Consider the following 23,661-nt stretch of genomic DNA (forward strand, 5'->3'; position numbering starts at 1 on the left):
GGAATAATGGGCTCAAGTTGCAGCAAGCCAGATTTTGACTTAACATCAGGAAAAACTTCCTAACTGTTAGAGCTGTATGACAATTGAACCAATGACCTAGGAAAGTGGTGGGCTCTCCAACACTGGTGGCATTCAAGAGGCAGCTAGACAGCCACCTGTGGGGTATGCTTTAAATTGGATTTCTGCACTGAGCAGGGGGTTGGACCTGATGGTCTTATAGGCCCCTTCCAACTCTACTATTCTATGATTCTATGGATACAACCTCAGGGTGTTTAATCTCTTACCTCTTATTTGCCAAGGCACATTTGCTCACTTAGAGAGGCACAATCTTCTTAGGGAGTTGGAAAAGAACTTGTGAAATTTCTCATTGGCAAAGTTGTAGATGAAGGGATCCAGGCAACAGTTGACCATGCTGAAGGCAACAGCAATGTAATAGGTGACTTCTGCGTGGTATAGGAGCTCACAGGACACACCATAGTATCTCACAATGGCAGCCACTGTCCCACAAACATGGAGAGGGGAGAAACAGACAGCAAAGATGACCAGGGCAACGGTGATCATCTGCCTGGACTTGGACTTCATCACTCTGCCTCGGAGATTGGCTTGACTGATTCGGGCAATGTAGGCCCCCAACATTGCGTAGGACATCAAGGAGATGACAAAGGGGATGAGGAAGCAGATGAGCCCTAGGGCAGTGCTATAGGCTAGAAAGAGATAAGTCAGCTCTGTCTGGTAGATGCTCAGACACTTGACTGAGTTCCCAATGACTGCCGTCCTGAGGAAGAAGAAGAGCGGGAGCCCTTGCAGAATGAGGAAAGCCCAGAAGACCAAGACCAGCTTTTTCAAGAAGGACTTCTGCCTCCAAAGAGACTTGGCATTGTAGTGGACCACGGCTTGGTATCTGTGGACACCGATGAGCATCAGGAAGTAGATGCTTCCATACAGGTGGGTGCTGAGCAGGAAGCCTTGAAACTGGCAGATGAACTGTCCGAAGGGCCAGTGGTTACCCAAGCTGAAATAGGTCACCATCAGCGGCGTGACCGGCAAGATGATGACGTCCACCAAGGCAAGGTTGAACTGAAGCATGATGCTGGAATTCCAGCGCTTGATAGCGAACCAGAAGATCCAGAGGCTGATGCTGTTGAAGACCAGTCCGCCCACTGACAGGATGCCAAAAAGGACTGGGATGGCAAGGTGGAGTTCCCATGGCTGGCACTGTGTCACATTGGTGGTGTTCATTGACGCAGGTGGCTTGGGAAGAGCTGTCCATGCACCTACTGGGTCAATAATAAAGGGCAGGCAAGGAGAGGGAATTATACTTGTTGGAAGTGATGTCAGCTGCTTGCTACAGGGCACATCGCTGCCCGGGCCTTTCCATTGCAGCCCTCAAGGTGTGGCTCTGGCAGGCTGCGTCTGCTCATTTCCTCCTTTTGGAAGGCTTATTCTGAGTCAGTGTTGCACCCAAACCAAAGACTGAAACTTGCTACTCTGTGTGTGTACAGAAATAGCCCGGAGCGGGCACTTCAAGCGACTGATTTGGATCTCACAGAGTTGAACACTGAATTCCAACAGTGGAGAAAAAAGGGTTTGCATTCAACTCAGCCTCCATGTGCACTATACATTTGAAGCAATATGATTCCTCCTTAAACAGTCATGGCTTCCCCCCAAAGAATCCTGGGAGCTGTAGTTTGTTCAGGGTGCTGACATTTGTTAGGAGACCCCCGCTCCCATTCCCCTCACAGAGCTATAGTTCCCAAAACGGTTTAACAATCAATCCCTCTTCCCAGGGAACTCTTAGCTGGATATGGCCTACGGCCATCAGTGGCTACTAACCACGGTGGCTGTGTTCTCCTTCCACTGTTGGAGGCAGGATGCCTGTGAATACCAGTTGCTGGGAACCAGGAGCTGGGGGAAAGTGCTTTTGCTTTCAGGGTCTGCTAGTGGGCTTCCCAGAGGCACCTGCCTGGCCGCTGGGAGAATTAGGACAAGATGAGCCATTTCGACTCATCCTTATTTCCTTATTTATTTGTTCCATTTATATCCCGCCTGTCCTCCAAGGAGCTCAAGGTGGCGTACATGGTTCTCCTCCTCCTCTGGTTCCCCCCCCCTGCAACAACCTTGTGAGGTAGCTTAGGTTGACAGGCAGTGACTGGCCCATGGTTACCCAGCAAGCTTCATGGCAGAGTGGGGATTTGAACCCTGGTCTCCCAGGTCCCAGTCCAACACTCTAACCACTACACCAACTGGCACCACACTTTGAAAGCCATCCAAGTTGGTCGCCATTGCTACCTCTTGTGCGTAGCGGATTCCATAGTTTAACTTTGTGCTTTGTGAAGAAGTGCATTCTTTTGTCTGCTCCGAAGCTTTCAATATTCAGCTTCGTTGGATGTCCATGAGTTCTAGTACCACCTACCCTCTGCTTGTGTCTGTGGTTGCTTCCGGACAACCTGTTTATTGAGCGTTCGTTCTGAATTGTTTGCACAAAGTCTGTATGGAGGAGGCTACATGACAGCAGGGGTGTAGTCGTCCAGGATCTCGGGGGGGGGGTCTTAGACCCTTTACTTTTTTTGCCAGCAGGGTCCCTACATCTCTAGCATCCGGCGAGCCAATCAGCATGAAAGGGGAGTGTGTTAGTCACTGAAAAGTGTCTCCTCACATGCTTCCTTGTCCTTTTCTGCTGATTAGAGCCAATCAGAGTGAACGGAGGTGAGTCAGCCACAGAGAAGACTCTTTTCAGTAGCTAACACTCTTCCCTTTCATGCTTACCTGCTCCGTTTGTTGTTGTGGGAGAAGGCTTTATAACAAGGATCTCATTCTCATCCCAGCAGCACAAAGGGAGGGCGTGGCATGGTTGTGATTATCATGAAGGGACGCTGCACTGCTGAATTTGTGGCTACACGACAGCATGGCAGAGTAAGTATGCGTAAGCTGCTCCTTTCCAGATGTTCAAGGTCTGCAACTCCCATCATCCCTTGCTGTTGGTCAGGCTGGTTGGGGTTGATGGGAGTTGGAACAAGGGAAGGACTCCAAGTTCCCCATCCTTGTTAAAAAAGGTCAGCTGTTTATTTCTGCAGGAGCGTAGTAGCAAATTCAGAAGTGCAGGGTCCGTTCATAACAGTCACAGCCACGCCCCCTTTTTTTGCTATGAGGTTGAGAATGAGATCCTTGTTAATGCCTTCTCTCACGACAACAGGCATCCCTAGGAGCCAATCGGCATGAAAGGGGAGAGTGTTAGCTACTGAGAAGAGTCTTCTCTGTTATTTTCACTCAAATATTCATTTTCATGCACACTTTCCCCTAATAGATGCATTTTTGTAAATGTTGTGTAGTTGGCGAACTGCATCCCAAAATTCTACTAAATGCGAATTTCAAAAAAAAAAGAAAAAAAGGCTGTGTTTCAGTTCTCATGTTGTTTCGGAAAGTGTGAATTTGATACATTCTGCTTGAAATGCGAACTGACTCGAAATGCTCGCCCTTCCCTACTCGTGAGTAAAGGGGTCCTTGTGAGTAGGGCCTTCCTCATGAGGAAGACTGATTCCAGGCGCCTCTAAGGAGCTGCAGCCGAGGCTTGGGGTGGGGTCTGGCAGCTCCTGTTCAAAAGCCTCAATGACAGGCTGAGAGAGCAGCTGGGAAAATAGGGTTGTGCCTGCTCTGGGTGTTGTTTGTTGCTGGGTTTTTGCTATCTGTTTCTCAAAACCTTGGCCTGCTTTTTGATTCTGCTGTAGCGCTTGGGCCCTGGCCTTGCCAGGGGTGGAACCCCCTTTTTTTCAGGCCAAGGGCCACATATTCTTCCGGGGGCTGCATCCTAGGGAAGGGCAGGCCCCGAAGGAGAAAAAGGGGAAGGTGTAACAAATGGGAGTTTTACTTTTTGTATGGTAGGGTAATATCTACAGTGCTCTCTATTTATCTAGGCATGCAAGAGGTATTGCTCGAGGTCAAGGGCACATCCTAGCCATGCAAAAGCACTCTAGGAGGGTGCAAATTAGGGCTAGTTGAAAGGGGTAGTTTGGGAGGAGTCCTGAAATGGTTGGGGAGTTGCATTTGGTCTCCAGGCCTGAGGTTCCCCCATTCCAGCTGTACGGCTTTGAGCATGGCATGGCCTTGTAAGGAAGTTAATGCGCTGCTGCCTGCATGTCTGACTGCCGGGGCCTGGTCGGGGTGGCCCCTCTCAGCGTGACTGTAGCACTGCTGGCTGCAACCGTTGCTGGGGGAGGGGGAAGTGCTTGCAAGACTTGCCCCCCCCAGTGATATCACTCCGCTGGGGGGTAGGGGACCCCTCAAACCTGGATCCAGGACTTTGCTTGCTTACCTCTGGGTTGTTCCCCAGGCCAGCTTGCTGGTAACTTTCTTTGGTATCTCACAGCCCTCATTTTGTCTCCAGTTCTGTCAGCACAAGGGCAGTGAGTCTGGCGTTAGAGGGAGCAACTTGTGACCTCTGGTCCCTGTTTATTTCCTTCCAACCAGCTGGAACTTTAAATTGAGGCATTAATCGGTCTGATGCGAGAGTGGCCAGATGCAAAGTTGGTTTAAGACCAGGCTGTAGTGTCTCGCATTGGTTCACACTCTCCAAAGCCAGGAAGTTGGAAACGAAGGCTAACGGTTTAACATGCCTTGTGATTAATGATGGGCGAACCTGTCAGTTTTGGTTTCTCATTTTTCCGATCTTGCATCAGTGTTTTAGTGCAACTTTGTCCCAGCGTATGTATTTTTGTAAGTGCTTTTTGCTTAACATGCACATTATTTGCAGAGCGGTTCCCCTCGATATAAGACATTTCTGTATGTTTGCACGAATATATGTGCAGTTTTACGCACACTTTACCCTAGTGTGCGCCTTTGTGCACATGTTACTTGTTTGAAGAGCGGTGTCGCAAGATCTGGAGAAGTGGGAATTTTGGAGGATGGCTGTGTTCGGTTTGGGTGTCGTTTTGGAAAGTGCAAATTGGCTAGCGTCACCTTTAGAAGTGAGCTGAATTAAATATCCCCTCCCATCCTCTGTCTGTGATTAGTAAGGTTGTGCACTGTTGCAAATTGTGCTTGCTTACAACTTACTCTTCAGGCAGCCTCACGTTGCCTTGGACTTTCAGGCCTCGATCCAGATGGGGAGGCTGAAGTGCCTGAGACCAGCAAAGAGGCTTAAGAACATAAGAACATAAGAGGAGCCTGCTGGATCAGGCCAGTGGCCCATCTAGTCCAGCATTCTGTTCTCACAGTGGCCAACCAGGTGCACTTCATGTTGCACTGGTCCTATTTTGCCTTATGAAAACCCTGAGCTTTATTGTAGGAAGCTTTATTGTAGGAAGAGTATCTTCCTTGGTCAGGCAGTCAAATTTATTCACTAAAAAACCCCACGCCATTGGTCATCACAAATATTCGGAAATGCAAGCAGCATTGAGATATGTTTTAGCAGAAGCCGTCCCTAGTACACTGGAAACTGCGTTATTATCCCATAAACATTTGTCTAATCTGTTGGGTTGCTAAGGCAGGCGTAGAAACCGTATATGTAGCGTGCTTTTTCCCATTCATCAGCAAATGACAATTGTAGCACATTTTCTCCCTGCTATTCAAGGATTCCTCTGAGAAATCTATCTCTAGGAGAATTGTGGTGGTGGTTGGCGGTCACTCGTGACCAAGTAAGATTGTCTTCCAAGATAATTTGGTTGGAAGACGCTTGTGCGTGAATATGTTTTATGCGGGGAGATCGGCGCAAGACGATCAACACACAATCTTGACAGAAAAAGGCTTTGATCCAATGGCATGGGTACCACGACGATTAGAAGTCTTTTATCTGCTGCAGCCTTCATCCGCCTTACACAGGGAGAGATACAGTACATAACTGTATTTTCTCAGTGTAAGATGAGGGCACTGGAATATTTTCCACCTTGGACGCAGATACATAAATGATAATTTCCAGCTGTTCTGGCAGATCTCCCATCTAAATATGCTGTGGGCATAGTTTGGCATCTCAAAGCTGTAAATGAATCCCTTTTTGCATCAACTGATTATTTAAAAAAGTAATCTGGAAGCAGCCTCCTGTGAGTTGACCCAGGCCTGCTGCTTATATAAGCAGTTGTACGGATGGCTTAAACTAGGAGTGGGGATCTTCAGGGTTGGAGTTGAGTGTGGCCCTCCAGGCCTCTATATCTGGCCCTTGGAACTCTCCCAAGGCTACACCCCTGACTGGCCCTACTTCACACCCTGGGTGTTTTTTCCTCGCTGAAGTGTCCTTGAACTCTGATGACACTTCTGCCTAGTCTGGATGGAAGACAGAGAGAGGGCTACTAGCCTACTATCCAAGGTGGTCCACCAGGTGTCCAATCGGCCACCTGTTTTGGCTGTTTACCTGGGAATGCCGAAACGGGGGCTGCCAAGTACTTCGAAGGTCACAAGAGATGGCTGGCGCGTTGCATTCAATGTGCAGAGGGCAGATTTAGCTCTTTGAAGCTGATGATCAGAATGGAGGGTGAGCTACGTGTTGCCAACAAGAGCAGATCTCCTACTTATAGGGTGTCGGGAGGTATCGCCTGACCCATTTGTCCTATTGCCTCAAGGAAGAATTCCAGGATAATGTGGTTAGTCTTCCTGCAGTTCCCCCAATCAACCAGAGCACAAGCTGAATCCTTGCCCCAGATCCCTTCTGTTCCCAGCTGAAGACCTGTTGTGGGTTCCAGTCCTGACAGCGACCACAAGTTGCACAGGCACAGATGTGAAGTATTTGATTTGGTAAAGAAATGAGAGCTCTCTCCTTCAAAACACTGGCAAGATTTAGAAAGTGTGCCTTCCCCATCCTCCCCCCCCCAGTTCCTCAATATCAACTTTCCCAAGTCAGACATTTCAGGTCTCTTGCCTGTTGCAGCCAAAAGGAGCAGGAGTCCTGTAGCACCACAACTGCAAACAGATTTATTGTAGCGTAACATTTTAGCTACAACTTGGCCTCTAGCTGGGGATGGGTCAATCTGTCACTTTCTCATTTGTCTAACCTTAAATTCAGTTCTCTACATTTCCACGACAGTTTGTGATTATTGTTGTTTAAAGCCCACAGCATCTTAGTGTGAATTTCTCTTCACGTACACATTTGATGTATGCAATTTAGCCTAGTATCCGCCCTTTTGCAAAGCAATTTCCCCTAATATAAATGCATTTTTAAATGTTATTTTCACTGATATTTATGTTTTTGTGCATATTTTACCCTCGTATATGCATTTTGTACTTGGCTAGAGAACTGCATTGCAAAATTCAGAGAAGTGTGAATTTCCCACGGTGGCTGTGTTTGCGTTAGCCTATTGTTTTGAGAAGTGCAAATTGGGAAGATTTGTCTGTAAATGCAAACTGAATCTAATTTCTTCCCTGTTCCTATGTCTAGCTAAGACAGGTTTACTATAAATGCATTCTCCTTTACAGTATGACAAGGCTTTCTCATTTCAGCTTTCAGAAGTGAAATGTCCAAGTGTAAGTCGGTAGATCGATATTTCGATCTTCAATGTCTTTGCAACCTTCCCCCCCCCCTTCACCTTGGAACACTTTCCTTGATTTCCACTCTTCAGGTTGAGGGTGCTGTTCCTTATGGAGCCAAAATGGCATCATCCAAACACACGATGGGAAGATATTGGCAGGCTTGGGAGAACCTCAAGGTTTGGAAAGCAGAAAAACATTTTGAGAGCAGAGCCCCCAAAACCATCAATGAAGACTGAATGACATCACTAGGCACAGGATACTGACTGCTGATTGGGGGATGGGAAATGGAAACAAGAGGCGAGGGGGAATGGAGTTAACTGGAACCCTGAACTGCGGCGCTGTATGCTGCAACATTTTGTTGTGCCTCCCCCTGGCTTCTTCCAAATGCCCTTTCAGTGTTGCCCATTACAATTAACAACCACTTCCTCAAGCTAGCCCTCAGACCTGGAACCAAAATGAGGCTGGACTGATGCTCAGTTCCCATTTTGCATCCTGTTTTGGGTACCGTGTGCATCGTGCACCTGATCTGTGGGGAAACGGGGGAAACAACTTCAGACAATTGACAGGATTGGTAGAATATTGTTGGAAAGAGTGGTAGAAACAATCATATCCCACTTCTGCCTACATTTGTTCTTGGGGGGGTGGGGTCGGTTTGCAACCCTCTGTTACTCATCTAGATTTTCTCTCCTAGGGCTTCGCTGGCTGAGAACAATCAAATTGACACTGGTCACAAGAAGAAAAGGCTGAAGCGAAAGCTCCAGCAAGTCCAGGTTGTCCATGGGACGCTTCTGCCTCGATTCCTGCAAGAAGGGAGGTACAGGCGGACAGGACCGGCATCGAAGCTTCCTGGGGGTGCAGTGCTTCTTGCAGTCAGTTGCTCTGCTGAGCCCTTGTCGGTGAGTGAAAATGAGGGTCACCTTTATACCTTTCTGAGGATTCGGCCTGGCTTCCGCCAGTCTTTGTACCTCTCTCGGCGGGGTGGGCAAGCCAGTAGCTGAGAAAAGCCTGAGTAGTTCATCCGGGAGGAACAGCTGCAAAAAAAGTCAAAGAGGAACATTATGCCGGCTTGGATTGGCTGCCTGTATGTTTCCGAGCTCGATTCAAGGTGCTGGTTTTAACCTATAAAGCCTTACACGGCTTAGGGCCACAATACCTGATGGAACGCCTCTCCCGACACAAACCCACCCATACACTACGCTCAACATCTAAGGCCCTCCTCCGGGTGCCTACTCGGAGGGAAGCTTGGAGACTGGCAACAAGGGAGAGGGCCTTCTCAGTGGTGGCCCCCAAATTATGGAATGATCTCCCTGGCTTTGTGCCAACACTGTTATCTTTCCGGTGCCAGGTCAAGACTTTTCTTCTTCTCCCCAGGCATTTTAGCATGTGAATTGTTTTTATTTATTTTTAAAATTGTGTTTTTAAATTTTTTGTGTGTTTTTTAAAATTTGTATATTTGTTTTTATTGTTTTTAATTGCTGTAAACCGCCCAGAGAGCTTCAGCTATGGGGCAGTATATATATAAATAAATAAATAAGTAAGTAAATAAGTAAGTAAGTAAATAATGTGGAATCAGCCCAAGGGAGGCGCCTCTCGTACAGTATCCTGCACCCCACACTGGCCAATCAGATGTTTTTCCTGGAAAGTCCACAAGCAGGGCACAAAGACAAGTGCCTTACCCCGCTGTTGGTATCAGCCATTGCTGCCCTGGCCTTACCGCTGCTGCACTCCAGCCCCGTCCAGGTAAACACCAGCAGTACTGGTGTAGAGAGGGCAGCTCTGCCCGATCACAAGCACCATAACTAGGGATGGGTAAATCGGTCAGTTTGGATTTCTCTCAGTTTTCCAGCCTTAAATTCAGTTTTCCACATCAGCTTGAGACTGGTTTTTTTAAAGAACTCATTTTACTGCGATGAGTTCTACTGCGAAATTCTCCAAATATATTCAAGTCTGTATGCAGTTTTGCCCAATGCACACCCTTTTGCAGAGCAGTGTTCCCTAATACAGTGCATTTTCCTGAGTTTTCAGTTATATGTGCATTTTTATGCGCTTTCTGTCCCAATATGTGTGGTTTTGTACACATTATTTGGTTGAAGCTAACTGCACTCAGTGGCGCAGAGTGGTAAGCACCGGTAACGCAGCCGAAGCTCTGCTCACGGCCGGAGTTCGATTCCAACGGAAGGAGGAAGTTGAATCTCCGGTAAAAGGGGTCGAGGTCCACTCAGCCTTCCATCCATCCGTGGTCGGTAAAATGAGTACCCGGCATACGCTGAGGGGTAAAGAAAGGCCGGGGAAAGAACTGGCAATCCCACCCCATATATACGGCCTGCCTAGTAAACGTCGCAAGATGTCACCCTAAGAGTCGGAAATGACTCGCACTACAAGTACAGGGACACCTTAACTGCACTGCAAAATTCAGAGGGTTTTGAAGGAGGGTTGGGTTTTTGGTTTGTATATTGTTCTGGAAAGTGTGGATTAGGTAGGTTTGCCTTTAAATGTGATCTGAATCAAACGTTCCCCCTAGCTGTAACTGCACCGCATACTGGGCTGTGATGATTGGTGCCCATTTGGAAATGGTGGGGCGGAAGGCAGGGAGCCCACCAGTAGCCAACCAGAGCCAATGATAGGCAAAGCCAAGTGATTCTAGTTCAGACCCATTCCTCCCCGCTGCTGAGTTCCACAAGAGTCAACACTAAGACTAAGAAGGAAGAAGCTGACAAGCAGCATCACCCCTGGACTGAATAAGAAGGCAGGCAGGCTGGGGTTAGCTGAGCTCAGGCCGACATTGGTGGGGCAGCACCCCATTCGCCCTAATGGACTACTTTCTGCTGGCACTGGGGAATCTTCTGCCAGGACTGTCTCTGGAGATAAGTGCACCACGGAGCTGTTTAAATCACCAGTCCTCTTGCAGATCACTTATCGGAACGTAGGAAGTTGGACCAATTGGTCCATCGAGCTCAGGACTGACTGGCAGCAGCTCTCCAGGGTTTCAGGTGGGGCTTTCTCCCAGCCCTACCTGAAGATGCTGAGGATTGAAGATGGGACCTTCAGCATGCAAAGCGGGTGCTTTGTCACTGAATTATTGCCCTTCGTCTAAAAGGAAAGTAAGACTCCAGTCCTCATGATTCTGAATAGGAGATGCCGGGGATTGAACCTGGGACCTTCTTTCTGCATGCAAAGCTGGCCTTCTGCCGCTGAGCTATTGCCTAATCAGATTCATTCATCACCCTGCCAGATTCAGAGCTTGATCATGCTGAATTTCTTTTTCCTTGTCACCCTTTCAGCTTGTGGTGGTAGGTTAAAGCAGGGCTTCTCTTCTGCATTAGGGTATCTCCAGACTGCCGGTGTTTTGCAGCTTGGATTATAGAGCATACTTTAGGCTTGTGTAATTGAAGTGGATTAAAGCGCTCCATTTTTAAAAACAAGCAGACCACCTTGTCCTTTTTGCAGTTAGGAAACTGACAAGGAAATGCATTGAAAAGTCTGGGATGGATGAACAAGGGCCCCTCCAGACTGGTAGGGAGCATCTTCTGCAATATATCATTGACATAATAATGCGTTAGTGGCGGATTTATACTGGACTGTCCATATATCATCCTGCTTTTTTTTTTTTTTTTAGTTTTGTGATGCTTCCTCAATGTTACTACATTATTGCCATCTGGGGGGGCGCTCTTGTGCTAGAGCGCAATAAAAGTAGAACAGAAACTAAAGCAGAATGTTTGTGGTATGAAAAGTTCCAGGATTTCAGCAGGAAGCTACAGGACATGTCGTGATTGGAAAGCAATGTTGTCTCCATCGCAAAACGTCTGCAGGTGCAACTGCATTGGAAGCAGGATTGTGTATAACTATCCTGATTCCGTCATGCACAGAAACCACCCTGAATGCACAATGAAAAGAATATCTGGAGGGGTCCGTATTAAGAGGAAGAGGTGTAAACACCCTGCGGGCTAAATCAGGTTGAATGCTCATTGTCATGTGGGTGCCCCTAAACAAATCTGAACCAATGCTCAGTGAAAACCAGACACAGTCGAGCCAAGCTTTGCGCAAGCAAATCAGGACTGAATGCTCAACATACATATAAAAATCTAACAAATAAATAAATAAATATACAGGTCACCTGAAGGAGCCCTTAGTCACTTTGGATGTCTGAACCAGGGTGAGGTGGCTTCCTCCTTACGGATTAATTAACGCGGAGTAATGCAATTGCGTGTGGGTCTGTGGCACCGATGCATGTTGGCAGTCAAAAATCCTGCCACCCAAAAAAGTCACACAGACAAGAGTGTGCATACAGAGAGCATTGGGGGAGAGAAAGGCCTTCGCTCAGTGGGAGAGCATGCACTTTGCATGCAGAGGGTCCCAGATTCTCCAGGTAGGGCCGGCAGAGTCTCCTGCCTGAAAGGCTGGACAGCAGCTGCCAGTCAGTGCTGACATTCCTGAGCTTGATCTGATTTGGTATAAGGCTGCTTCCTATGTCCCTCTTCAATGTACAGGAGTAGCTGCATTGTACACACACATGCAAACGCGCGCACACACATTTTGTTTTGCTGTGCCTGATAAATCCTCTCTTACCTTTTCAGTTAAGCATTGTTCAACTTACCTGGCTGACCAGACAGGCCCAACTTGCTTCTTGGGCTTGGTTGCCTGCTTCTGATACTCCATCCAGCCGCTCACCAGCTCGTGGATGATCATCAGGTAAAGGAGGAAGATGAGGATGGCTGGGTCCATTTGGGGCACTTCTGGATCAGGGGACATTGAGGCACAGGCGCAAGAGGTAAGGGGGGAATAATCCTTGCTGGCTCTCCCCTCTCTCGCTGGCGGCAAGGAGGGGCAAGGAGGCGAAGGCTGTGGTCACAAACAATGCTTACTGGCTTGGATGGTGCAGAGTGATTTTCCGCCGTCTGAGATGGGAGGCTGGTGCTTTCCCTGCTGCTGAGCAGCCCTGATGTGGCTTCACATGTTGTAGCCGTCTCCCCGCTCTCTTGTCTGTCTGCAGGCTGGCTCCTGTTCTCCCCTCTGGTGCAATTTACTGCATCGCTCTGCAGATGTGCGCGCAGGCAGATGCAAGAACAAAAGAGCTTCTTGCATGCTTCTTTGCGCACCCAACAAGCCGTTCTCCAGATCCATTCATTTGTAGGAGCAGGAGTGAAAAGGTGCTGCTTTAGATTCCTTCCTTGCAGTGCTGTAGAGGTGAAAAGCCTGCAGATCAGAAGGGCCTAACCTTCTACAAATGTTTGGGGTAGCCATGTCTTGCAGCAGAAAACTACAGAGTCTCTTGTCAGTGCCTTAAAGACAATCAAAGAGCCGAGTTGGTATAAGAAAGTATGGTTAGATTTCCCGATTCACCACTGGGGGAAAACATTCTCTCCTCCCCCTTTTTTAGTATGATTTCCCACAAACCACGCACTGTGAGTTTAAATCGGCCTGTGTCCACCCACCTTAGTCTTACCCTAGTCTTACTTTTGACTATCTGTTAGGGCTCGGGGAGAAATTCAATTCAGTTTTCCTTTAAAGGAAAGCCTATCTGATTTGCGCTTTCTGACACCATACAAGAATTGAAACGCACCCATCTTTCGAAACTGACACTTCTTCGAACGTTGCCATGCAGTTCTCTAGCCAGGTGATGTGTACAAGAATGGATATACTGGGAGAAAGTATACATAAAATATAAAGCCCTATACAGCTTAGGTCCAGGCTGTCAGACCGTATCTCCCTATATGAGCCTGCCTGGGCCCTGAGATCCTCAGGAAAGGCCCTTCTCTCAATACCCACATCCTCACAAGCACGACTAGTGGGGACGCAAGATAGGGCCTTTTTGGTGGCTGCCCCGAGGCTTTGGAATTCCCTTCCTAGGGAGGCAAGAATGGCCCCCTCCTTGCAGTCCTTCTGGCGGCAAGCAAAGACTTTTTTATTCCAACAAGCCTTTGGAACTGAAGGCTGTTAAGGGCAGGGCTTGAAGGGTGCTGCATTGCTATTGTCTAATTGTATTATTTTAAACTGAGTTTGAATTATTTTAACTGTATGTATGAATGGTTTTAATACTGTAAATAGTTTAATTCTATTTTAGTGTAGACTTTTGTATGTTTTTAATTATATGTGTTCTTTTATCTGGAAGCCGCTGTGAGTTCCAGTTTTGGAAAAAGGGTGGGGTAAAAATAATGATGATAAATAAATAAATAAATGTGCATGCGAGTGAGAATAACAGATAAAAATGCATTGTTAGGGGGAATTGCTTTGCAAAAATGAGTATACCAAGCAAAATTGTGTACACAAACGTGTATATGAGGAGAAATTCCACTAAAGTGCTGCTGAATTTTCATGAGGATTTTTGATCTGGAAATGAGGAGAAATCTAGAGAAACCTAAATTGACAGATTTCCCCTTCCTTACTGCCTAAACATGATTTTGCATTTATACAGATTTTTATTGTGGCCACCGTGCTCCAGAATTAGGTATGCAGGAGCAATAGTCTTTAAATGGATTTATGCATGGGATTTGGCGGTTCTGCCCGATAGAGCTTTGTCCACATTGGACCACCTCTTGTATAGAGCTGCTTGTGCATTATTATTTTTTTGAAAGCCTGACTAATTACACACAAAATTAGATGCACCCCCCACACATATTACAGATATAATGTGAATGAAAGAGTCAAGCCCCATGCTGTCATTTCTGCAGCATAATTTTACAAGTATTAATATGTAAGCATTTTTCAGTTATGTGCATTGTTGGATGCATCTGTTTATCTGCTGGTTACTTTAGGAAACCTGGAGTGTATATGCCTATGAGATCACGTGTACACTGATGCATGTAATGTGCAAGAATTGTTGATATTTTTAGTGGAAATGGAAACAAATAACTTGCTTCTTGCTGAGATCAAGGAGCAAGCCAAGGCTAGAAAAAAGTCAGCGTAAATAAACTTGACACTGAGATGTTCAAAACACTTCATCCCTACTCCAGATTCATTCTCTTGTAATCCCTACAACAGCCTTGGAAGGCTTGTTCAGTTGTTGTTAAGCCCCAGATTGGAAGAGCAGAGTTTAAAGCCACGTCTGCACTATGCATTTAAAGCATTATGATACCTCTTTAAACAGTCATTGCTTCCCCCAAAGAGAACTGGGAACTGTAGTTTAAGGGTGCTGAGAGTGGTTATGGAACCCCCTATTCCCTTCGCAGAGCTACAATTCTCAGAGTTCCCTAGGAAGAGAGTTTGATAGCTAAACCTTTCTGGGAACTATAGTTCTGGGAACAATGTCTCATGGAGTTCAATGGTGCCTGAGTTCAGCCAACTTACCTGTGACTAAGGCCCATAGAAAGCAATAGGAGTGCTGAGTAGATATGGATAGGACTGCACTGTTTTTTTTAAAAAAAAAACCTCAAAGCGGCTTGATAAAAAAAAAAATCCATCATAAAATACATTTTAAAAGTAACAAAACTGTTCAGTAACAGTAAAAAATGGTTCAACTTCCTCAGATCAATTTCATGTATAAAAGCCAAGAGCAGGATAAAATAATTTAGTATTCTAAAAAAAAGGGAGATGGAACTTTAGCCCACACTGTGAAAGGTCAGTGTAATTAAAAACAAATGGAAACAAACCCTTAGCGAGTCACCTGAAGTTTAAAAACAGTTTGGTAAATACGCGTAGATAATTTAAAATACATTGTAAAAATGTTGCCTGGTTGATTGTTTTAGCCAATCGACATGGTTTTAAAAAATGATTTGCCTAATATTATGGGCTGTATCCATTGTTACTTCTTCTCAGAGTAGATCCATTGAAAGGTATGGACATGATGACCTTGGGTCCATTAGCTTGAATGGGTCTACTGAGTAGTTTGTGCAACCCTGCGTGTTAGTTTTTAAAACTGTATGTTTTTAAAATAAATAAAAAGTAAGAAGAGCCCTGCTGGATCAGGTCGGTGACCCATCTCATCCAGCATCCTGTTCTCACAGCGACCAACTAGATGCCTCTGGGAAACCCACAAGCAAGACCTGAGTGCAAGAGCGCTCTCCCCTCCTGCAGTTTCTAGCCATTAGGATTCAGAGGCATACCTCCTAATGGAGGTAGAAGATATCCATCAGTGTCCGTAGCCACTGATAGCCTTCTCCTCCATAAAGTTGTCTAATCCTCTTTTAAAGCCACCCAAGTTGGTGGCTGTCGCTGCCTCTTGTGGGAGCAAATTTCATAGCTTAACTCTTGAAGAAGTCCTTTCTTCCAAGATTCAGATTCAGTGGTTGCCCATGAGTTCATGTGTCATGCGAAAGGAAGAAAAAAATTTATTGACTTTCTACATGCCATTTTCTATCAGCAGGATAGAGGCATTGGGTTGTGTAGCCAATGTTCAGTGCTTTTCGGAGTAGACCCATTTAATTTGATAGACATGACTGACTTGGGTCCATAACTGAAATGGAGCTACTCTGAGTAAAACTGAATTGAATACAACCTTGATTATTTCATCTGAGTACAGGAACACAAATTGACTGGAAACTGAGCACTTATACCTTCAACATTTTGTATTCCTTTTTCTGGTTCTCCTTCCCCCCCCCCCCAAAAAGGAGGAGAGTTTAAAAAAAAGAAAAGAATCAAGAACGTGTTTGACTTTCAGGGGGACCCAAATGAATGTCTGGAAGACAGCTAACTTGGAAATCCGTAGTGAAGACAGCAACGTTTAAAAACAAAGAGGACCGCTATGGAGAGATGTTAGAATCCCGTTCCCATAGCAACAGAAGCAGTTGCCAAGCTCCCGGAGAAAGGTATAACTGGCAGCATCTTCCTTGCTCCCATCTTGCAAGAAGCCCCCCTCATGGCCCAATTTTGCCCATGGCTCCTGCTACTGTTATTAAGTCTTTTTTGGGGATTCAGCGGTGAAAGTAGCAGTCTGCCTAAGGTGAGCGCGGCACGCTGTCCCAGCTCAGTCTTGTTTGTTTCCAGAAACACCTTAGAACAGGATCAATGCTTAACAACGACAACAACAAAAGGCCCCTGCTGGCCAGGCCAGTGGCCCCTCTAGTCCAGCACTCTGTCTTCACAGTGTCTAGCCAGATGCCTCTGGGAAGCCTGTAAGCTTCTCGCATTTGATTGTGTGGGAGCTCTTTCAGTGATGCAGTGAATTTTAGACACACACACACAAAGACTAAGTGGTCTTCTGATGCCTCTTCTTCTTAGATCTGGGATGGGGAACCTCAGGGGCCAAATGCAGCCCTTAAGGCCTCTCTTACTGGCCCTCTTGGACTCTCCTCAGATCGCACACCCCTAACCAGTCCTGCTATGCACTCTTTGTTTTTCCCTGGTGGCAATGTGTCTTTCAGCTCTGACGATGCCTCTCTGTCACCTGGATGGAGGCTTAGAGAGAGGTGAGTGTTTGTGAGAAACTAACCTCCTGTACAAAGGTAAAATTCACATTAGTTGCGCTGTCTGCTTTTGCCTCTGGCCCTGCCTATCGCCGGCATGTGGCCCCTGGGAGGTTGCCCAGAAGGGAATGTGGCCCTCGGGCTGAAAAAGTTGCCCACCCTTGTTTTAGAAGGTAACATGCATGACTTGACTACATACTAGCCCTGCTGAATGAGCCACTTGGACGTCTGCCCTTCACTTCTACCCTGATGGCCCTGCTGAGTTTTCCCCCCCTCGGGACACTCTTAAATATTTCTCTGGCTTCCTGCTACTCCAGTATGCCTCTCCCCATCACCTTGGCGCCCTCCGATTTTAAACTCTTCCTTCTTTTTAAATAGTGGTGGGTGAGTTCACCCACTTGCTCCATCCGCTTAGCTGGAAATGCAACTATTTCTCTGGGTGGTGTTGGCTCCCTGCCAGTGGGGCAGCAGAATCTGCTGTCTGTTGTGCTGAAACCTAGTCCTAAAATAGGTGCAGCACTTTGGACAGCTCTTTGAAAGTTTGGACCAAAACCCGGAGTGGACTTCACTTCTCGGGGGGGGGGGGACACGAGGAATTGGAGTGGCTCATTTCCAAAGGCAGTCCAGAGGGCTTGGGAAAGGAGTGGGGAACACTCCACATTGCCAAAGAACTCTTCCCTGCTCTCTCCTTGGACTTATCTTTAACTCCGGCCCATTGGCCAAGGTGCTAAGGGAATGGTGTGATTAAATAATTATAAACTCTGGCCTTAGCAGTCATAAGTAGGGGAAGGGAGCTCTGTAGATTTTATTTATTAATTAAATTTATATCCTGCCCTTCCTCGCACAAGGAGCCCAGACAAAAACACCCAAAGTGCTCTAAAACATCTTAAAAACAAAAGAATATTACAACAAAACATCTTTAAAAGCAATTCCAACACAGATGCAGATTAGGATAAGGTCTCTGCTTTAAAAGGCTTGGTAGGGTGTGCTACCTTGAAATGGGGTAAGTCATCCCTGGTGCATTTAAGGGCCCTTCATTCTCCTGAGGGGGGGTTCAGATGTCTACCCAGCTGTCCTTTCCTGATGGTGCCATGTCACCATGGAGAAAGCAGGAAGGTTTATTATTCCATTGATTTATTTGTTACATTTACATTCTACCTTTCTTCCAAGGAGCTGAAGCTGGCCTAGGTGGTTCTCCCCCCCTTTCCTGTTTTTTAACCTCACAACAATCTTGTGAGGTAGGTTAGGCTGAGGGGCAATGACTGGGCCCAGTGATCTTTCACTTCCGTGGCTGAGTCGAGGATTTGAACCCTTGTCTCCCAGACTCTAGTCCAGCACTCTTCATCACTACACCATGCTGGCTTTCATTAGACAAATTCATGGAGGAGGTCTATCCATGGCTATGAGCCATAATGGAAATATGTCTTACCCTCCCTGTCCATCATCTTGGCACATTCCAGTTGGGACTGTGGTGGGGGCAAAAGGTTCAATCCCCCCCACTTCCCCAGTGCTGTAGTTCCAGTTTCAGAGAGCAGGTGATGGAAAAGACTCTTCTCTGTTGAGTCCTGGAGAAGCTGTTGCCAATCCCCGGAATTGCCCAGAGATTATGGGGCAAGATGCAGCAATACTCTGAACTGATAAATCAGCTTTCCCATTGAGAGGATGGTGATGTTGAGATGGTAGTTGCAGGACGCTGCCAAGTGGGGTTGAGGCTAAAACCCCAAGTGGGGTTGAGGCTAAAAAGTGAAGCGCCGAAGCAGAAACATTGGTGTTAAGGTTGCCATATTGTTAAGCGTTGTTATTGACGCTGGGGAGAAATAATTGCTGGTTTGCAGTTTATAGAGCAACTGGTTTTAATGTTCAATTGTTTGTAATGGTTGAGTATTCCATTGTTGTTGTTGTTGTTATGTGCCTTCAAGTCGATTACGACTTATGGAGACCCTATGAATCAGTGACCTCCAAGAGCATCTGTCGTGAACCGCCCTGTTCAGATCTTGTAAGTTCAGGTCTGTGGCTTCCTTTATGGAATCAATCCATTGCTTGTTTGGCCTTCCTCTTTTTCTACTTCCTTCTGTTTTTCCCAGCATTATTATCTTTTCTAATGAATCATGTCTTCTCATTATGTGTCCAAAGTATCAGTTTCATTATTTTAGCTTCTAGTGACAGTTCTGGTTTAATTTGTTCTAACACCCAATTATTTGTCTTTTTTGCGGTCCATGGTATCTGCAAAGCTCTCCTCCAACACCACATTTCAAATAAGTTGATTTTTCTCTTATCCACTTTTTTCACTGTCCAACTTTCACATCCATACATAGAGATCGGGAATACCATGGTCTGAATGATCCTGACTCTAGTGTTCAGTGATACATCTTTGCATTTGAGGATCTTTTCTAGTTCTCTCACAGCTGCCCTCCCCAGTCCTAGCCTTCTTCTGATTTCTTGCCTATTGTCTCCATTTTGGTCAATGACTGTGCCAAGGTATTGATAATCTTTGACAAGTTCAGTGTCCTCATTGTCAACTTTAAAGTTACATAAATCTTCTGTAAGAGATTTTTTTTAGCCTGCACTTTTTTTTAGATTGATCTGAAAATGGGGCACAATATAGTATGTGATAAAACCAAGCCTTTAAAGGAGGAGATGTGGCCAAAAAGCGGCATGGTGGCAGCATGAAAGCGGCATATAGCTATTTGTGGAGAGGTGGAGTCACAAGACCTAGAAACATAATTATACCTGCAAGATCTACATTGCGCTTGCAGCACCATTCTCTTGTAACAGGGGTTGCCAGCCAGTGGGCACATTTGGATCTTTGAGCGAGTGCCATTGTAGACACCACCCCTCGGGTCAATTTTCTCCCCCTTCCACAGATCAGACTCCCTTCCCCCAGAAAGAGAGAAGGCATCCCCCAAATACAACTTTGCTTTTCCAAGGGATCCAAGTCAGATCCAGTAGGTTTAATCCTGAGACTTGAAAAGCACATAGAGTTGAAAAAGGAAGTGGGAAAGAGCGTCACTCTTCCAACTTCCCTCTTTGCATCTATATACTTTTCATGGGAGAAAAAAAGTAGACACCCTCCCCACCTCATGACCAAGGGGGCGGTGAGGGAGGGTTCAGAGGCTTCATGGGCACCAGGGAAAGATCTCAAGATCACAGTTGTGCCCATGGGCACCACATTGGTGAATCCTGCCTTGTTACATTCCAGTTTGGCTTCTTTCTTACTTCTTCTTCATGTCTTGTATGATATTTTGCCCTCCCGACACAGACATGCCTACCTACCTACCAGCTCCTTCACATGCTTGGGATGTTCTTCCTGTTACTAGCTTATTTTTTTCTTTCTCCTTTAAAAAAAACATTTTGTTAGTGGCCATGTCTTATTGAGTTTTCTTTTTTTGCTGTTTCCCCCCCCCCTTCCTGTATGAGAAGAACTTTAATACCGAGAACCAGCTGCATTCGAATTACTGTTGAATTGAATGTTGTCAATTTGCACTATTTTCTTTGGATCTGATGTGAGGTTTTCTGCTCTCTCTCTTTCTCTCTCTCTCTCTTTTTAATGTAGTTGCTGAATTTTAGAAGTGACTCCTTTCCACTAAGAGGAGGGGGTGGCTTTCTTTTAAGATGGTGGTCACCACCTGCAGCTTCTAAAGTAGCTGAATTTTTCTCATTTTTTAAAAAATGCTGCCTGATTACCCTGGGGCACCTTTTGAGAGTGTCAAAATATTTTTCTCCCAATCCATCTTCAGTGCAATCATGTACAGGTGGCGAGAGCGTCATCGCATTCAGATCCCGCTTGTGGGCTTACCATAATGGGCATCGGGTTGACCACTGCAAAAATGGGATGCCGGACTAGATTGGCCTTTGGCTTGATCTAGCAGCCATGCTCTTTTTGTATTCTTAATGTGTGACACCCATTCCAGGGTATGATCAGAATGTACATGAGACCCGCCCCCAGCTGAGGCTAAGTGGATCTGTGTCTGGTCAGTGTTTGGATGTATGACTGCCTGTGAGTCACATATATGCTGCCTTGGGTTCCATGATGGAATAAAAAATGGAAATGGCCTGCCTTCAAGTCAATTCCGACTTATGGCGACCCTACAAATAGGGTTTTCATGGAAAGCGGTATTCAGAGGGGGGTTACCATTGCCTTCCTCTGAGGCTGAGAGGCAGTGCCTGGCCCAAGGTCACCCAGTGAGCTTCATGGCTGTGTGGGGATTCAAACCCTGGTCTCCCCGGTCATAGTCCAACCGCTGTGCCACACTGGCTCTCAATGGAATAAAAGAGAGAGAGAAATGTAGGTGGGTGAATGAATGAATGGCTTTGTGGTGGTACAGGCCAAGGGGACAGAATGTTCATTGTTTGAAAGTTCTACCCACTCCCTAAACATTCTGGTCCCTTTGGAGGTGATTGGTCCTTTAAGAGGCCCCTTGCCAACCTCCCTGGCTACCTTTCTTTCACGTGAGCAAGTGTCTCCTCAGGTAAGCCAGCCAAACCTGTTCCACACAATGGATGCCATTCTAGAATGAGAAGAAACAGACTGTCACTCAGGAACTCTTCATTTGCTTATCAATTTGTACGTAACTAAGAGTAGAAGCATTGCAATGAATAAACCTAAGTTAATCAAGACCCATTAACTTCAATGAGTCTACTCTGAGGAGGACTAGGACTTGGCTATAACCCTTTGTAAGTATTTATTTCCATAATTAGAATACACTTCTTCAGGCGAGCCTTCACTAACCAGTTTGCGATAATGTAACGAACACAGAGATAGTTTAAAACCACTGAAGTCATGAAACAAACATTTCATAGCAGAAATCTAGCTATAATTAGAGAAGCTAAGCAACAGGAGTTAAAAATAAAACCTGGCACAGTGCTTGAGTTAAAAAAGAAACCAAATTAAAGCCAGAAGCAATGTAAAACAGTAAAGAAAACCCTATTTTTTATTTTATTAACAATTTATTTTATTGAGTGTTAATCTACTGAAGTATCAATTAAATCTGCATGTATGTGCATATGACTGAAAGCAAAAGGTTGTATTCAATATGAGTCCTACTCAGAGTAGCCCCATTGGGTGGTAATCATAGAATAGTAGCGTTGGAAGGCACCTATGTGGCCATTGAGTCCAACCAGGATTGACTCATTGAAGTTAATAGACATGACCCACTTAGGTTCAGTAATTCAATGGGTCTACTCTGAGTAGGTTGACTACAACCCCTTGAAATTAATCGACACATTCCAGCCAGACAAAGACTCTCAAGGGAAGGTATGAAGCAGGGCTTGCCTTGGGGAGAGTCCTGAGGGCCAGGTAGAGAGGCCAGGAGGGCCACCCTCGGCCTGAGATTCCTCATCCCTGTGTTAGAAACTATGGGCTAGGAACAGAGCTTGGAAAAGTTACTTTTTTGAACTACAACTCCCATCAGCCCAATCCAGTGCCCACGCTGGCTGGGGCTGATGGGAGTTGTAGTTCAAAACAAGTAACTTTTCCAAGCTCTGGTTAGGAACACAGAAAGTTGCCCTACACTGAGTGAGACCAACTTTCCATCTAGGGCAGTATTGTCTACTCTGACTGGCAGTATTGTCTACTCTGACTCTCTCTGGAGAAGCTGGCGGCTGAACCTGAGACCTTCTGCATGCAAGGGAGATGCTCTACCACTGAGCTACGACCCTTTCCCCTATTGTAGCTAATAGTAGTCCTATTCGGAGTAGGCCCATGGAAATGAATGAGCATGACTAACTTTCCACTCATTTCAATGGGTTGGTTCTGCATAGGGAATAGCTTTAGATACGACTCAATATATTTTTGCCACAGCCACCATTTGCCCTGTTGCCCTGAAATGTTTCTCTCTCTGTTGTGAGGATATTATTTTATTGTTGTATTATTATGTCCTGCTTTGCAAACAGGGCACCGGGTATCGTGATGTACGGAGGAGGACTGGCGAGACCTGCCCAGAAGGCAAAAGAGCATCCCACCATCGTGGAACGCAGCTCAGCGCAGATCATTAAGCAGCCGCAGAAGAAGAAGAAGAAGAAGAAGAAGACGCACATTCAGAGACGGCATATAAAATCCCGACGCTCTCGACGGCGGCAGGCCAAGAGCATCGCCAAGCTGAAAGTGCAAGGCAGGAGCTGCTCGGCCAAACCATTGGTTTACAACAGGTAAAAGGGTTCATTTCGGTCGCTTCTCCCCCACTCCGCAGCCGTGATCCTGGGATCAGGAATTCCAGTCGCAGATGCACCTCCAGTTCTGCGGCTGGAGTAATCATCGCTCCCAGTTATGGGAAACATAGATGATGTGTTGAACAGCTGGTATAGCACAGTGGGGAGGAGAGCCTGGCTGGGAGTCCAGAGCCTGTGAGTTCAAATCCCCGCTCGTGTCTCCAGGGTGTCAAGGGCCAGCTAAAGATCACCCCCACAGGGAGTGGCTCAGGGGTTACGTGCCCTGCCACCTGTGCAGCCGTGGGCAAGCTGCAGAGTCCCAAGGAGCCCAGTTGCCCCCCAGCTGGCACTTGCGGACAAGGAAGGGGCTGGCTTGTGCAGCTGTGGCCAGCTGAGCAGGCCCTAGCCAGCTGGGGAGGACTAGCCTCAGAGGGAGGCAATGGTAAACCCCCTTGGAACACTGCTTCCCATGAACACCCTATTCACAGGGTAGCCATCAGTCAGGATCGACCTGAAGGCCGTCCAGATGACGTGTTGCCAAGAGGTTTGCCCAAAGGTTCTATTCCCAATAAAGTTCTGTTCCAATTCCCAGGCCAGAGATCAGGAAAGAGAGACAAATGGAACGGGGAGCAATTGATCGGTGGCAGCTGAACACTTAGCATGTATTGAGCTCTTCAGAGGCTTTAAGCCATTTCATGTGTGCCACCTCAGTCATTCTCATATC

General features: G+C 46.4%; 2 protein-coding genes across 7 annotated transcripts in view; one reads left to right on the forward strand and one right to left on the reverse strand.

The window, feature by feature from the left end:
* Positions 1-309: 309 nt before the first annotated feature.
* On the reverse strand, positions 310-4,375 carry LOC133373761 (P2Y purinoceptor 2-like). Its single transcript, XM_061603926.1, has 2 exons — positions 4,310-4,375; positions 310-1,277 (listed from the first exon to the last, which is right to left on the reverse strand). Exons 1-2 carry the CDS (start codon positions 4,368-4,370, stop codon positions 310-312), a joined length of 1,029 nt encoding a protein of 342 aa, XP_061459910.1. The 5' UTR covers positions 4,371-4,375.
* LOC133373760 (uncharacterized) overlaps positions 3,642-23,661 on the forward strand; it is a 31,411-nt gene continuing 11,391 nt past the window's right edge. For 2 of the 6 annotated variants that reach the window (XM_061603919.1, XM_061603924.1), the window contains exons 1-5: positions 3,642-4,961; positions 8,144-8,348; positions 12,027-12,141; positions 16,046-16,193; positions 22,683-22,937. In XM_061603919.1, coding sequence (XP_061459903.1) covers positions 16,060-16,193; positions 22,683-22,937 — 389 coding nt within the window. In that variant the 5' untranslated portion in view covers positions 3,642-4,961; positions 8,144-8,348; positions 12,027-12,141; positions 16,046-16,059. Of the gene's footprint in view, positions 4,962-8,143; positions 8,349-12,026; positions 12,221-16,045; positions 16,194-22,682; positions 22,938-23,661 lie in introns of those variants that run through there. The other 4 variants (XM_061603920.1, XM_061603921.1, XM_061603925.1 and 1 more) reach the window with 4 other exon arrangements.

This window comes from Rhineura floridana, chromosome 20 (genome assembly GCF_030035675.1).
Source record: "Rhineura floridana isolate rRhiFlo1 chromosome 20, rRhiFlo1.hap2, whole genome shotgun sequence".
In the NCBI taxonomy this organism is placed as follows: Eukaryota; Metazoa; Chordata; class Lepidosauria; order Squamata; family Rhineuridae; genus Rhineura; species Rhineura floridana.